The 13,823-nt window shown below is 37.3% G+C and overlaps 2 protein-coding genes across 2 annotated transcripts; both read left to right on the forward strand.

Annotated features, from left to right (window-relative positions):
* Positions 1-10: 10 nt before the first annotated feature.
* On the forward strand, positions 11-3,565 carry LOC113667859 (uncharacterized). Its single transcript, XM_027183723.2, has 3 exons — positions 11-205; positions 946-1,846; positions 2,286-3,565. Exons 1-3 carry the CDS (start codon positions 139-141, stop codon positions 3,373-3,375), a joined length of 2,058 nt encoding a protein of 685 aa, XP_027039524.2. The 5' UTR covers positions 11-138; the 3' UTR covers positions 3,376-3,565.
* Positions 3,566-4,169: 604 nt separating this feature from the next.
* Positions 4,170-9,853, forward strand: LOC149044673 (uncharacterized). Its single transcript, XM_089207777.1, has 3 exons — positions 4,170-4,529; positions 7,722-8,042; positions 9,005-9,853. Exons 1-3 carry the CDS (start codon positions 4,475-4,477, stop codon positions 9,385-9,387), a joined length of 759 nt encoding a protein of 252 aa, XP_089063903.1. The 5' UTR covers positions 4,170-4,474; the 3' UTR covers positions 9,388-9,853.
* Positions 9,854-13,823: the final 3,970 nt, after the last annotated feature.

The following is a 13,823-nucleotide window of genomic DNA, read 5'->3' on the forward strand; positions in this document are numbered from 1 at the left end:
AAGTGTCACGAGTGTTACCTCGCGCGCGCGCGCCAAAAAGCCGTCTATGACGTTACTAACGAATCGTTCGCGACGTGGGTTGTTTATTCTTCTTTGAGAATTCCTTGTGTTATCCACGTGTGGTAGCCCAAGACAAAAATGAAGAGGAGAAAAGTTTTCACCCTGGTTTTATTGAGCATTCTGATAACAAACACAGTTTGCCAAGGTAAGAGTCACCGGTGAAATGTCTAAGATTTAGAAAAGCTCATTTAAAAGCAGCTTGATAGCGTTGCAGCTATCGCGCTTTAGGATTTGAAAGAAAACTTAATCAGTATTCCTTACAAACTCCTGAAAAACATCTTAAGATGTTCTTTAAGAGTTTGTAGAAATACTGAAGAAGAATAGAACAAATTCTGGCTCATTTTGAAAGCAACGGATCAAGTAGGGGTCATTATTTTAGCATTTAAACCAAATTGTATTGACCAAAAAGCTGTGGTGAGAACCGGAAATGAGAACATTTTAACTTTCGGCCGCCGTCCGCGTCTCCGAAACGTTTATGCTGAAGCTCCCTTATGGAATTGCCTTGTGTGGCATAATGAAAATAGGAAATGTCACTTGCAGTTCTTCTAATGCTTGAAACTGCATACAATAAATACATACGGAACAAAACACCAAAAGCAAAGACGAAAATTTCATTTCCTAAGAACACTGCAAGATCTCAGGTCATAGAAAGTTCTCTAAAATACCAAACACCATCAGGTTCTAAGCTCAAATTCAAGCTTGAGCCAATAATATAGACTTGACATTAACGATGAAGAGCTTGCAAAAGAGTACTTTGAAATATGAGTAATTTTGAATAATGCGCGCTTAAAGACTAGATCGAGAAGGTTGTTGGTCTTCCCTCTTTTTCCTTTTTCCCTTGAGCCCCACCAAATTGTCATATTATCACTTTTTTTCATGTCACAGATATACTCTCATCCAATGATGAAATGATTAACGATGCCCCTGGCGGAAAGGTTTTGCCAGCGTCAAAAGATGCTTCAAAGCCCTCAAAAGATGAAAGGGATCTTAAAGATGGCGAGATAGACAAATTTTCCGCAAAGTTCATGCGAGCGTTTGTTGTAAGCCGAGCGGCGAAGAAAAACAGAAAGCCCGCTTCATCGAATGGGGCACGAATACATGGTTCTAAATCTAACAAAGGGAAGCATAGATTTGTGTTTTCAACGAAAAATTCAACATTGAGCACAAGCAAACCTTTTGAATCGATCAAAACAAAAATTCAACCTGCGGTTCCCCAGTTGACAACGGTATCTACTGAAGGAAAAATTATCTCTTTTGAATCGATCAAAAGAAAAATTCAACCTGCGGTTCCCCAGTTGACCACGGTATCTACTGAAGGAAAAATTATCACGTTAACTGACACACCATACGAAAATTCAGAGAGAATTTTACATGAAGATGGTACTACTAAAAATGACAAGAGAAAATATACACAAAGTGATAAACACAAATCTCGGCCACAAAATAAAGACATAGTCACTGAAGAGCAAAAACCTCGCGGTGGGACCACAGTAACACCACTAGTACCTACCCGACATGGTACCACCACAGCAATACCAACCGCTACCTTTCTTGTTACCCCCCGAATTCAACCATCTGAAAGACTTCGTTCGGAATTGTCTCATGATCATGATAAAGCTGGATCTGATGAGGATACAAAAGACGAGCGTGTCACTAAAAAAGGAAAGAATTGTCGTTTCTCAACTGAAGAGCAGCCAAGATCAAGTCCTCTAGCCACAAACTTTGCGGGAGTGTTGGCTGGAATTTTAATTTTGTTGCTGATTTTCATCGTCACTCCTCGTTTAACGTAAGTAGAAACCTTTGCTTAGACTTTTTTCGAAATTCAAAAATCTGTGATTGACGAAATCATATTCTCATAAGTCATTCAGCAGGTAAATTATTACTGAGAGTAAGTCACTCTCTGCTCAAGAACCCATTTGCCGATTCTTCTCGCCGCAAAAGACGAGCCCGCTTATTTGCCCGGAAGAAAAGCGGTATACACCACTTTACGTCAGGCGCTCGGAATATTGGATCTTTGACGTGCTTGTATTACATTACTGTATTGTATTTAAAAAATCTCGGCGCTGATGCGACTTTAGAGACTTGAACTTAAAATGTTCTTTTGCTCGCTTTAAAAGCAAATTTTGTTCACGTGTCTGCTCTTTCAGAGTGCAGAGGCAAACCAGTCTACACAGAGAGATCAAATTGGTTAATTTTATTTTACTCCATTTTTTTACTTTCAATAGAAGAATTTACAGCGACCGCTGGAGACGACGGAACAATCCTGAATTCGGCTTAAACATTCCACCAAATGGTTACTTAAGCGAAGAGTTGAGCGAGGAGGAAATCATCTTTGACCGAGCAGTCCTGGAACGAAAAAATAGTTCATCGAAAAATGGTTTCTCTAAAGCGACATCCTGGACATCTTCGAAGTGGCTGACACCAGACCATTATTCAACTATTCAGTCTTCAGGTGCAAAACAGGAACAGAAAATATGGACATTGACCGAAAAGCCGAGATCTACTCCCCTGATGGCTGTTCCTGAGAACACTGAAAACCCCGAAGCAGAGATTTTGACGGCCAATAAGAATCTGGATCCAAAATTAACGGAATCTTGGTTATCTACTTCATCCCTGTCTGAATCAGACACTTCTACACCGGCTGAAATATCTCGGTCTGGATCTCTCACCAGTGTATCTATATTTTCACTGACACCTGAATTTGGAGGTCTTGACGATGAATTCTCCTCATACGAGTCAACTTCAAGTTGTGGCTTTCCTGACACTAAAGTATCCGAATCACTGCCTGCAACAACCCTCTCGACTACTGCTTCAACTGAATCCTCAATTGTGACCATCCCTGAAACATCATTATTACCAAACCCTTCTACTCCTCATCAGTTCTTCAGTTTGTTCCTTAACCCGGCTTCTTCTGATAAATTGGCACACACCTCGTCGATGGAACCAGATCGCATCAGTTCGTCCTCAGAGTCCTGCAAGACAGATGCGACCCTCCCAGAGCCATCGCCTTCACCACACTCATCTGCTACGCGGCTGTCCTCAATTCTAAGTCTACAGCCGGTCTCTTCTGATGAACAAACACTAACATCGTCAGTAGCAACGGATCGCAAATCCTGCAAAATACCCGTGGCTCCTCGTAATGAGGTTGTTATTAGAATAGACGATGACGAGGACAAAGAAATCTTTCACTCGAATGAAAATAATGAAGAAATAGTTGGCAAGGATGTGAAATCAGCGGGTCAAGTATCGATAACAATGGAAGATATGGTAGAGGAAGCAAGCAAAGACACGTTGTTTGTCAGTCGAGTGTTGTAAAACAGGTTGCAAAAAACTGGTTAAATTCTTAGATTTACCGTACCAAATCGCGAATCTCACCCGTACAAACAATTTGTGAATGAGCTTGAATCTTTCAATTGATATGCTTTTGAGTAAATGAACTCTAATGCTTGGTTTCGTCACGGTGTTGACATCATTGATAGAAAATAAAAATGTCAGCAACAATTGAGGATTGTAGCGATACTTTATTCTCTTTTTTTTTACTCAAAAAGGTTATCAGTATATCTTGAAATCTGAAGACAGTAAATAAATTTATTCAGAGTTTCTTAGCTCACATACGTGTTTCCGTTCAGCTCTGCTGCTGAATTTTTTATTCATGTTGTTCAAATAGATATTTGCCAGAATTTTATTTCTCCTTGTGAATATTTTCCCTTCCTTCAGATTGTTCAATGTTCTTTTGGTGCCCTTCCCACAAACCCTGAAAGCGAAGTTGTTTCTCAAGTAACTAAGATTTATATTTGATGAATGAATTTGAAAGTGAAATGTTAACTTGCTGCACACCTGCTAAGATAATTGCTCTACTTGATCCTGAAGTAACTGTCCCAGGTCGTATTCGCAAATACTGCTGTAGATGTAAATCTACTGACGTTTTACATATTGCCGTCATTCAGTGGTTTTCAAATAGGAAAATGCTAAGGTTGTAACCATAACATCAGCATAAACATTCGCTCAGTGGATGATGTCATATCATTAGACAATACTCGACATCTCGCCCACTTGGTCGTTACTAATTTCACTCTGGTGGGAGGTGTTAGGCCAGATTTTGTTTATCTATTATTAAACGTTCTTGTGTGTTTTCTTAAGCCATTTTGAAGTGCCGATGATGTATGAAATTTCTTTACTTGAGTATACGTCATGAAGTTGAATGACAAGTTGTGAATCAATGTTCATAATCTCGTGACAAAAAAAAACATCTGTTATCCCACCCTCCAAAGTGGTCTTTGGACTCGGATAGATAACAATGGGCCGAGCCATAGTTAGTTGAGCTAATATTTCACAACAGTTAGGAGTTGAGGTTTCAAGCGTGGTAAGCACGTTATCTGTTCAGCTGTTTTAGTTGTTCTACCAGGACTACAACATGAAAGTTACTTTGGTTTTGGGCTTAGCTTTCTTCTGCTCACTCTGGTCAGGAGGTAAGCTGATGTTTCTTGTGCGAAATACTCTACTCATGCGTGTGGTGGTTATACGATTTGCTCGAAGGCCGCTTTTAGCTCGAGAGTGAAATCTGACATTGTCGTTTCTCTTGGAAATACATATTGCCGATTGAGAGTCAGTTCGTCGGCTAACAGTTATTCTTTTCTTGTGGTTCACGTACAAAGACATCGACGGATCAAAAACAAAAAATAGTTGGAATCAATAACGATCGATGGTCGATCACGAGCATGTAGATTTACTTAAGTGACGCAAAGCTTGGCAAGTGAGACGGAAAGTTCAAACTTCTAGACTCTCGATCAACGTGCATAATGACTGAAGATAAGATTTCGATTGTTTTTTTGTGCAGAAATTACCATTCCCGTATTTCGAGATAACTTTGTTACATACATTTGCGCTGTTTAGATTGGAGTTATGTTACGAGAACAACGACAGTGTAAGTCCAATATTTTTTCCGCATACAAAGAATTTCACGAATCCTCAACTACTGGGATCTGTGAAGAAGTTTGTTAAATGTCAATACTGAAGCTAGCGTTTCCTTTTGTTAACTTTTTACATTTTGTATCCTGACCTTCTACACATTTTAATTAAAAACTGTATAGCTACTCTGGTCGATAATATAATGCCTGTACCCAAATTAGCATAACTATTTGTATTAGACATGCAAGTAAAAGTCGCGTCCATTGAATTTCGTTTAATTAAAAATTTTGTAAGACACCTTCTATGCCGAAGGCAACCGCAAAAGCAGTTGAAACTGGCTGATGTTGAAAGTTGCGGAGATGACTGCCCGTAGTTAATTTTAAGAAATTAAGATCTCCCATATATATATCCGGTAGATTATAATAGCTCTCCGAGTTGTTTTGCTGTAGCTCGGCTTAGTGGTCTGTTTCAAGAACATGTAGGTTGCTGTTTGACTCGCAAGAATAGTAATGCAGGTCTTCAGTTTCAATTTAGAAATGATTCATATTGATCTTGAAAATTTTACCTCGAAGAGCACGGTGGTGAACGCGTCAGACAAAACCGAAATGTCAAACGCGAAATGATAGCAAGCTAAGTAACGAAAGCAGAATAAACAATTTAAGGAGGCTCCCTTGGGTTTTTTGACCACATGAGATCTGGGCGGGAACATTGTGTGAGCTTGAAAAGTGTCAATATGCAGAACAAACATGGTGGCTTGACACGATTGCATGATTGCGTTATCTGAAAAGCTGTGTTAAAACAGTTTATCATATAAACTATGGAGTTATGCAAGAATTTCCAACCCTTAGAAAAGCCGTAACAACACACATGAAAAAATATCATACTGTTTCACCTGTGTTTGATATCACCAATCAGCTTTTGACACGTCACTTGCTTTTCACATCACTCGGTCAGGGTTGATGAATGAATGACAAAGCCTTCACCATTCTCAATCCATGGTCGTTTGTTGGAATTTTTTTTTGATTATAGCTGCTAAAATACTGAAAAATCCATAACACTTACAGACAGTGTAAATGTAATGGCATTTATTGTGGCTGAGAACAAAGATCGACAACTGGAAGGTTTGCTACAGGCTGATTGTGGCTGTGTGCCTGAGAGATTTCTTCTGTCAGCAAGGACCAAGTCAATAACCGAGAATTCTGTATATCGAAAATTAAACCTATTGTTTGTTTTTGTAGTGTTTCAATGCATTTTTTCATATTGAGCCTCAGCACCAATGCACTTTACGATTTTCATTTAGGAATTATCTATCCTTTTATTTTCATTCGTTAAGAAAAGTTGAATTTTCTTGTCAGTGATGGAGCTATCGTGTTTATAGGATAAACAAAATAATACATGGTTGCTTGTAGATATGAAATTTCTCCTCTCATGTCCAACTTGAGCTCACTTGTGAGATATCGAGTTCACTTGAACACTCGAAGAGAAATTCCAAATCTATGCATGCCCATATATTATTCTCTATTTAACACAGTACAGTTTTTAAATGATGGAATCTAGGGTTTCCAGCAATATTCATAGGCCTTTTATGTCTGATAAAGAGGTGAACCAAAAAGAAAACATCTTGGGAAAGATTGCTAAAGGGCGATAGATTCGAAAGGTTATGCGTGCTCATATATACATCTTGGTGAACTTCTATTCCATTATGTATGTTTTGTGACAAAGAAATAGGGATCTTTTGAGCAAGATTTATTGCATTTCCATCAGTGGAAACAATGGTACTTCCTAGTTGACGATACTTCCTAGTACCTGTTGGTAAAAAAAGTTCATAAGACCAAATTTGAGATAGAGGAAGAAAACACAAAGTTGCAAATAGTGAGGAAGTTACCTTTGTAACCCCCGTTTTTTTTGGCTTTTAAATGATTGGTGGGACAAATTTCTCAAACTGTGAAAATTTTGAGAGATTTCACAGCATCAAATTGATTTAAATCAAAGGCAAAGCCAAATTATCAGTGGCAAGGACCTCCATTCATGTAGCCTGGCTTAATAACAGAAATCATTTTGATAATATTTACTACAGCAAGCATGCAATAGTCTGAACCTTGCTCATCGCCTGTTGATTGCTTTGAGTGACCTTGAAAAACAAAAACAAACAAATTTTTTTGAAAAACATTACTCTGGTGTGTACACCAGCATTGAGCAAAAACTCTACAGAGCCTCCTTAAAGTAGTAGTATGTCGTGCGATTCAAGAGAATTCTGATCTTTAAAAGTACCCATCTACTTTTGCAGCTACTCTAAACATATCTAATATATATATTTATATATATATATAGAAGGCCAAAACAGTACTGTCTGCAGTTAGTTATATATATATATATATATATATATATATATATATATATAATTATATATATATGTATGTATGTACAAGTATATATGTATATATTGTTTTTAGTTATTACTGTTATTTCAACATTATTTTTATATACCAAAGACCACCTTGCAAAAACTAAAGACAAATGTTTATTGAGAACTGGATGTTTCAATGTCAACCATCATGAGGCCATTATCAAGAGGATGATGAAGATTACTGTAATATAGCAATGAGACCTAATAGATTTAAATAAATTGAAATAAGATATGAAACAAAGACCTATGCAAAAATATAGCCAGTTTACAGGTTCATAATATTATGTTAGACTAACCTGTGTATTAAAAAACAAGGCAGTCAAACTTGTTCTTGCTTTTTCTGCAGGTTCACTATTAAAATGCTCAACTTGTTCAAGTAGTCTTTCCTATGATGATTGCCAAAAGACACTGACAGTAGATAATTGCACTAATTCTAACCAGACATGTTACCAGGCAGAAGTGAAGTCTGAGAAAGGAGATGTTGTAGAATTTATAGTGCAAAAAGGATGTCTTCAAAAAGATTTCTGTGATGCATATAGCAAAGGGGACATAGGATTTTGCAATACAAAGAGAGAACAAAATTTTACTGTAGACTGCAAAGGAAAGTGTTGTTTTGATGGAGATGAGTGTAACAAGGGAAATCTTCTGAATCCACCAATCGACCAAGGCAAGTGCACTGTTTTCAGAGGAGTTATTTTGTAAGAAGGCACATTTGCATGCATATAATATTTTGATAGTTGAATTCTAAATTTTTTGCATGCTTTTACATGCACAGTTAAATCGATCCTGAACCGTTGGACTGTGTTGAAGCTGTGCTAAATTTAAACCTTAAAGTTAGCGTTTACCCTCAACTTCTTATGTTTTGCATCATGAATTGCAGCATAATTTACCTTAAATAAATGGCGTAATGCATGGTCTGTTGATAATAAGCAACACAACAACATATAGATGTACATGACATAGTGTGAACATGTGCCATCCACATTAAATTTTATAGTAGGCTCTGATCCTATATTTTCAAGGTTTCTATATATGTCTTTGCAACCCAAGAAATTCCTCATTACTTAAGTTTCCTGAGAAGCAACCTTTGATGGTGCAGCTACTCTCACAGAGAAAAAAAAAATTTTTCTCTTTATTCCAAACGTAATTTTTATCAAAAACCACCTGACAAAAATTAAAGACCAACTTTCAGTCAGAAGCTAAGTTTTTAATGTCTTCATGAAGCAATTATCAAGAGAATGATGACTTTCCTAATATAGCCAGGAGACTTACATGACCATGTAACAGGGTTAAATTAGCCCTCTGACCTTTTAGAGTGACTTGGATCTAATTTCTCTTTACAATGTCACCCTTGAATCACCCATTCACATCATGAGAATCAAGGAGGTTATCACCAACTAAGGAAGCTCTGGATTGTTCAACTAATTCTCCTTGATAGCACTATAGGAAATGTACACAGAACTGTAGGAGAATGTGCATATACTGATGTTAGGACATAAAATAAGGTATCACATCCTAAGCAATTACTGGGCACCCTTTATGTGCTCAGCTTTTAACGCAGCTATTACATTTATTAAGTCGAGTACAAGCTGTTTAGCAGGAATTTCTTTTTTTTTTTTATCATTGCAGGTTTGCCTTTGAAGTGCTCATCTTGTTCAAGTAAAGATTCCTATGAAGATTGTCAAAATAAATTGACGACAGAAAACTGCACATCTAATGACCAGGTTTGTTATCAAGCAGAGGTGAAGTTTGAGAAGGGAGAAGATGTAACAATTGGTATTCAAAAAGGATGTCTCACAAAAACCTTTTGTGAGGAATACAGCAGAGGAGTAATTGGGCAATGTGAAACCATGAAAGAGAGAGGATATACAGTAGACTGCAAAGGAAAGTGTTGCTCTGATGGTGATGAATGTAACAAGGAAAATCTGCTAAACAACCAAGGCTCTGCATTTGTAATCAGTGTAATGGTCTTGCTGCTTAGTGTGCTCTTGACACTTGGTAATGTAAATTGACTTTGAAAAGCTTCTGTTTCTCTGACCTATCAACCTTTGAATCTGTTATTTAAGGGGTAAGTTTAAAAATCCTTATAGGTTTCTTAAAAACCTCTAGATTCTCTTTAACTCTATGACCCATAACAGTGACTAACATCAAACATTTAGGGTCACAAGAGCAAAGCAAATTATCACAACTAAATAAGTTCTTGATTGTTAAACAAATTCTCCTTGTCAGCACCTTAGGAAATGTATAGAGACCAGTACAGAGAATGTGCATACTGATGTTAGAATGTAAAGGGTTTAAGAAACTGGTTGTTCATTGGGCATCAATTATCAGAGACTCTATAGCTTTAGAGCAGAATCCTCCAGTTAAATTTCCATTGCCTAAGCTAATTTTTAGTTTCAGACATGTAGGATATTCTTCAGTTATTTTATGCTATCATAAACTGCTTCTACTATTCATAATGAAAACAGTACTAACTTAGTTGTCTTGTTTCTCTTCTTTTGTTTAAAAAAACACGAGGAGAATTTGATGTTCGGATCACAAACCCCTTTCAACATGCATCCTCATTTTTAACTCGTGAATTGCGCGCATGCGCAAGAGCGAGTTATAGGTACGATGTGGGGAATGGCATTCGCTCGCTCGCTCGCTCGCTCGCTCGCTCGATTGGTCGATTCCTGTAAACTTTTTTTAGATTTTAGGCTTTTGAGTGCATTTGATAGTTTTTGGCGAGCAATAAAAAGACGAAATGGCGACCTTTGTTGCTAAGAATAGTGGTGGGGTGAAAAAGAAGCCAATTATAATCTTTAAAGAGTTTTTTTTTTACGTTTTAGTTTCAACAAGCGGCGCCAGCGACTGGCAGGCATGCAAGGATTCACACTGAAATAACAGAACAACCTTCGTTTTTCATAAAATTGTAATTTACAATCCTTGAACTTGAAAACAATCCGAAGATTCATTGAAAATATCACTTACTGCGAAGCGCTCGGAGTTTACAGATGTTCAAAAGCTTTTTCTGTTATAGCGTGAGATTGAGGACAAAATTGATCATTACGTTTCGTCCCGTGTGTTTTTCCTGTGTGAAGCAACAAAAGATGCCGGCGACTGACGAAATAACAAGTTAACACGAAAATCAAATAACACCTAAACAAACAGTTTTAGCTACCGATTTTCAGTGAATTTTAAAAGAACAATTTTCTTTTAAGTTTCAAGACAATTTGAAGATTCAACATACATACAACGTACTAAAATGCGAAAGTCAGGCCTGAAATGAAATTCTATCTTGTTATTGATTATACGTTGCCTAGCACGTGACTTAAATCTACCCAGGCGGAGATCCAAAATGACGGTGGCAGGCTTAGCTTAGTTATATCACTCAAAACTCGTTCCCGTTTGTCTCTTTTGATAAAGAGGGAATCGTTAATGTTTTCATTAAGACAGTATTGCCTTGATTTTCTAATATTTACAACGAAAGACAGTAAATCTCACTTTTCACCCACATTTACTTCCAACCTTTTCTCTTAAACCAGAAACAAAAATGATAGACGTTTAAAACACATGACATCATCCACCTTGTCAAATGTAATAGCATGATCATTTCAATGGTAATGCTTTCTTATCCCAACGTTACTTTGTTTCTTTGCTACATTAGCCAACACTGAACTACTGCTCGTACTCTAGATATGACAATCAACCACAAAATTCCATAAACCAGATAACATTAAACATAATCTAAAAAATCATGTGTCAATTCACGAGTTTGCTCACAGAGCACTTTGATATTACTGGACAAGACTGAGTCATAATGATACATGCTTCCCATTGTAATGTTTTATATGCTCCCATTTACTGTTTCACCCACAGAGGTGTTCATCATGTAGAGTAGCTTTGTGTTATTTAATGCATTATGTGAGAAATAGGTGATGAAAAGAGACAAAATATTATTTGTAAGAGGGTGCCTGTCAGATCAGGATATAAACACATCCCTTTTACATATATCACCGAGTTCTCTTAACTAATAAATAAGATATGTGTATGAGTTACAATGCAAGGTATTTAAATCAGATAAGTAGGGTTGAACATGAAATAGGGGCAGAGGGGGGCAAATTTCTCCTACAACCGGTTAACCCTTTGATTCCCAGAAGTGATTAACATGCAACTTCTCCTTATAAAATATATACATTATCCAGCAAACAGGTAATGAGAATACTCAGACTTATCATGTCAAAGTTGTCATCTTGATCCAACACAAAATTCTCGTCACTAATTTACAAAGAAAAGTGTAGCAGTTATAGAGAGGAGAATTAACAATCAGATCTTGGGAGTTCAAGGGTTAACCTAAAAGGGATGTCAATCTTAATTTTCTTCATATCAAGTTTCCTTTTCAACATTTCTTTTTGTTTTTTTTTTTTATTTTTGGCACTCTTGTCCAGTGTAGTGATTTATCCACCAAAGTTGGGAGCTTAAAGTGTAAACTTGCAGGCTTCTTTTCAAGCCAGATCTTGTGAGAATCTTACTGTTGAAGGCTTTAGAGCATTTTTGAACAAAAATGGTTGGTTTGTGACTCCAGCAAGACTTGATATAAGCAAATGAGCAGCTGTAGTATTCATTTTCCAGGTTTTCTTTGATTCATTCCAAGGAAATGTGCATCTCATTCGAGAAAATGATTTTGAGCTTTTTATAATCATAGGTAAGATTATATATAGGTTGATTAAGATACTAGCTGATAGGTTATACCAGTAATGGATACATAAGTAAACTGAGGTGAATTAAAAGAGGCAGTGTGTAAAGAGCCTTTAAGAGGTTGATTTATTTTAAAAAATGCTATTTTATGGTTTTAAACCAATTAGCAAGGAAGTGCGTGAATTCTTTTATTTTGAGCCGTGTTTGTGTTCATGCCATTGCTTAACAGCGTGTCCGTAGGCTCTCATAGACACTGTCTCATAAGCGTCTTACTGCTTCTTACAAGCCGGTCTGCTTTACCCGTCAGTGGAAGATCTACTGAGGTGTGGCACAAGAAACGTCAGAAAGACGTCCCAGATAGCAGCACCTATGAAAGCATGCTTGCAGTTTAGTTATTCTATAGCATAGACTTAGTGCTCCCAAAAATAAAGGATCTGTCGTTGCAATTTTTGTTGAATTATGTGTTAGACTGGAGCTTTAAGTTATCTGTCTATCTAAATGGTTCTACTGGATCTATAATTATTAGAGAAGACTGTTCCCTCATGTTATCCACCTGAAATTTTGGTAACGTACCGCACAAGCTAGATTAAGCGCCCAACCTCGATAAGCGCCCACCCTGAATAAGCGCCGGGCTCGAATAAGCGCCCACCCTGTAGCTAGGGAAAGTTAACAAGCGCTCAGCCATGAAAAAGTGCTAAAGAAAAAAGCGAGCGCAAAAAAAATTGATAAAAATAAGTTGGAACGCTTGTCACTTATTTATTGGCTGTTCATACTCTTGAGGAATTAACATACTTCTCATGTTTTGCCCGCTCGGCTCAAGGAAACAGAGAACCCAGGACTTTGATGCAGATTCGGGTAAGGAAAAGGTAGCCTGTACAAAGCTCTCAGTCAAAGTGCAGGAACATGGATCAAGCGACATTAATGAGGTCTCGAAGTACACGCGAAGCTCTCTTTTCTTAAAAAAAATTAAATCGAGAAAAATAAAAACAACCCTGTAGCTTCCAAGTGCCAGTTCGATGCTAGTCTGGTGGTTTCAGTCTCCTCTATCCTCCCTACCCATCAAAGAATCCCGCTGGGTGCCTTCAACCATGAGCTTTCAGATTTCGGCTTCACTGCAAATTTTGCGCGGTTCGGTCGAACACCAGCGTATAGGATATCAGAAAGAACACATATACAACCCATGTTTAGTACAGAATCATCAAACTAAATTATATAAAAATAAAAAATAAGTCAAATAAAACAAATCGAGAGTTGAGCAACCACTGATAAACATTGTGGTTAGAGAGGCAACAAGAAATGTCCGTGAGTAAGAAACGATTACATACCAAACGAACAACGCTTCATTTTTTTGTAAGAAATGGAGAACGCTTCCCTTTGTTGTTAGAAACGAACAACGCTTTTAGAATCGTTTTCAAACATATTTCAATTCCGAGCATACGATCGATTTCTGTGTAGTCAAAGTCTTCATGGTATTGTTAGAAACCAAGAAAAAGTTTCTCAAGCTTACTAAACGTCCTTGAGTAAAAAAAGATCACATACCAAACGAACAACGCTACATTTTGTCGTTGGAGACGAACAACGTTTCCCTTTGTTGTTAGGAACGAACAACGCTTTAAGAATCTTCATAGAGTTGTCGGAAACAAAGAGCGCTTTAGCGATAAAAAATTTCCAACGTTATTGCCTATTAACAGTCTGAAATTCTATCTTTTTAGTATTTGTTTCTTCGGGCGACTTGACTTTTTTTTCGGGCGACATAACTAAAATTTCGGGC

The sequence above is a fragment of the Pocillopora damicornis genome, chromosome 5 (assembly GCF_964200805.1).
Source record: "Pocillopora damicornis chromosome 5, jaPocDami1.2, whole genome shotgun sequence".
In the NCBI taxonomy this organism is placed as follows: Eukaryota; Metazoa; Cnidaria; class Anthozoa; order Scleractinia; family Pocilloporidae; genus Pocillopora; species Pocillopora damicornis.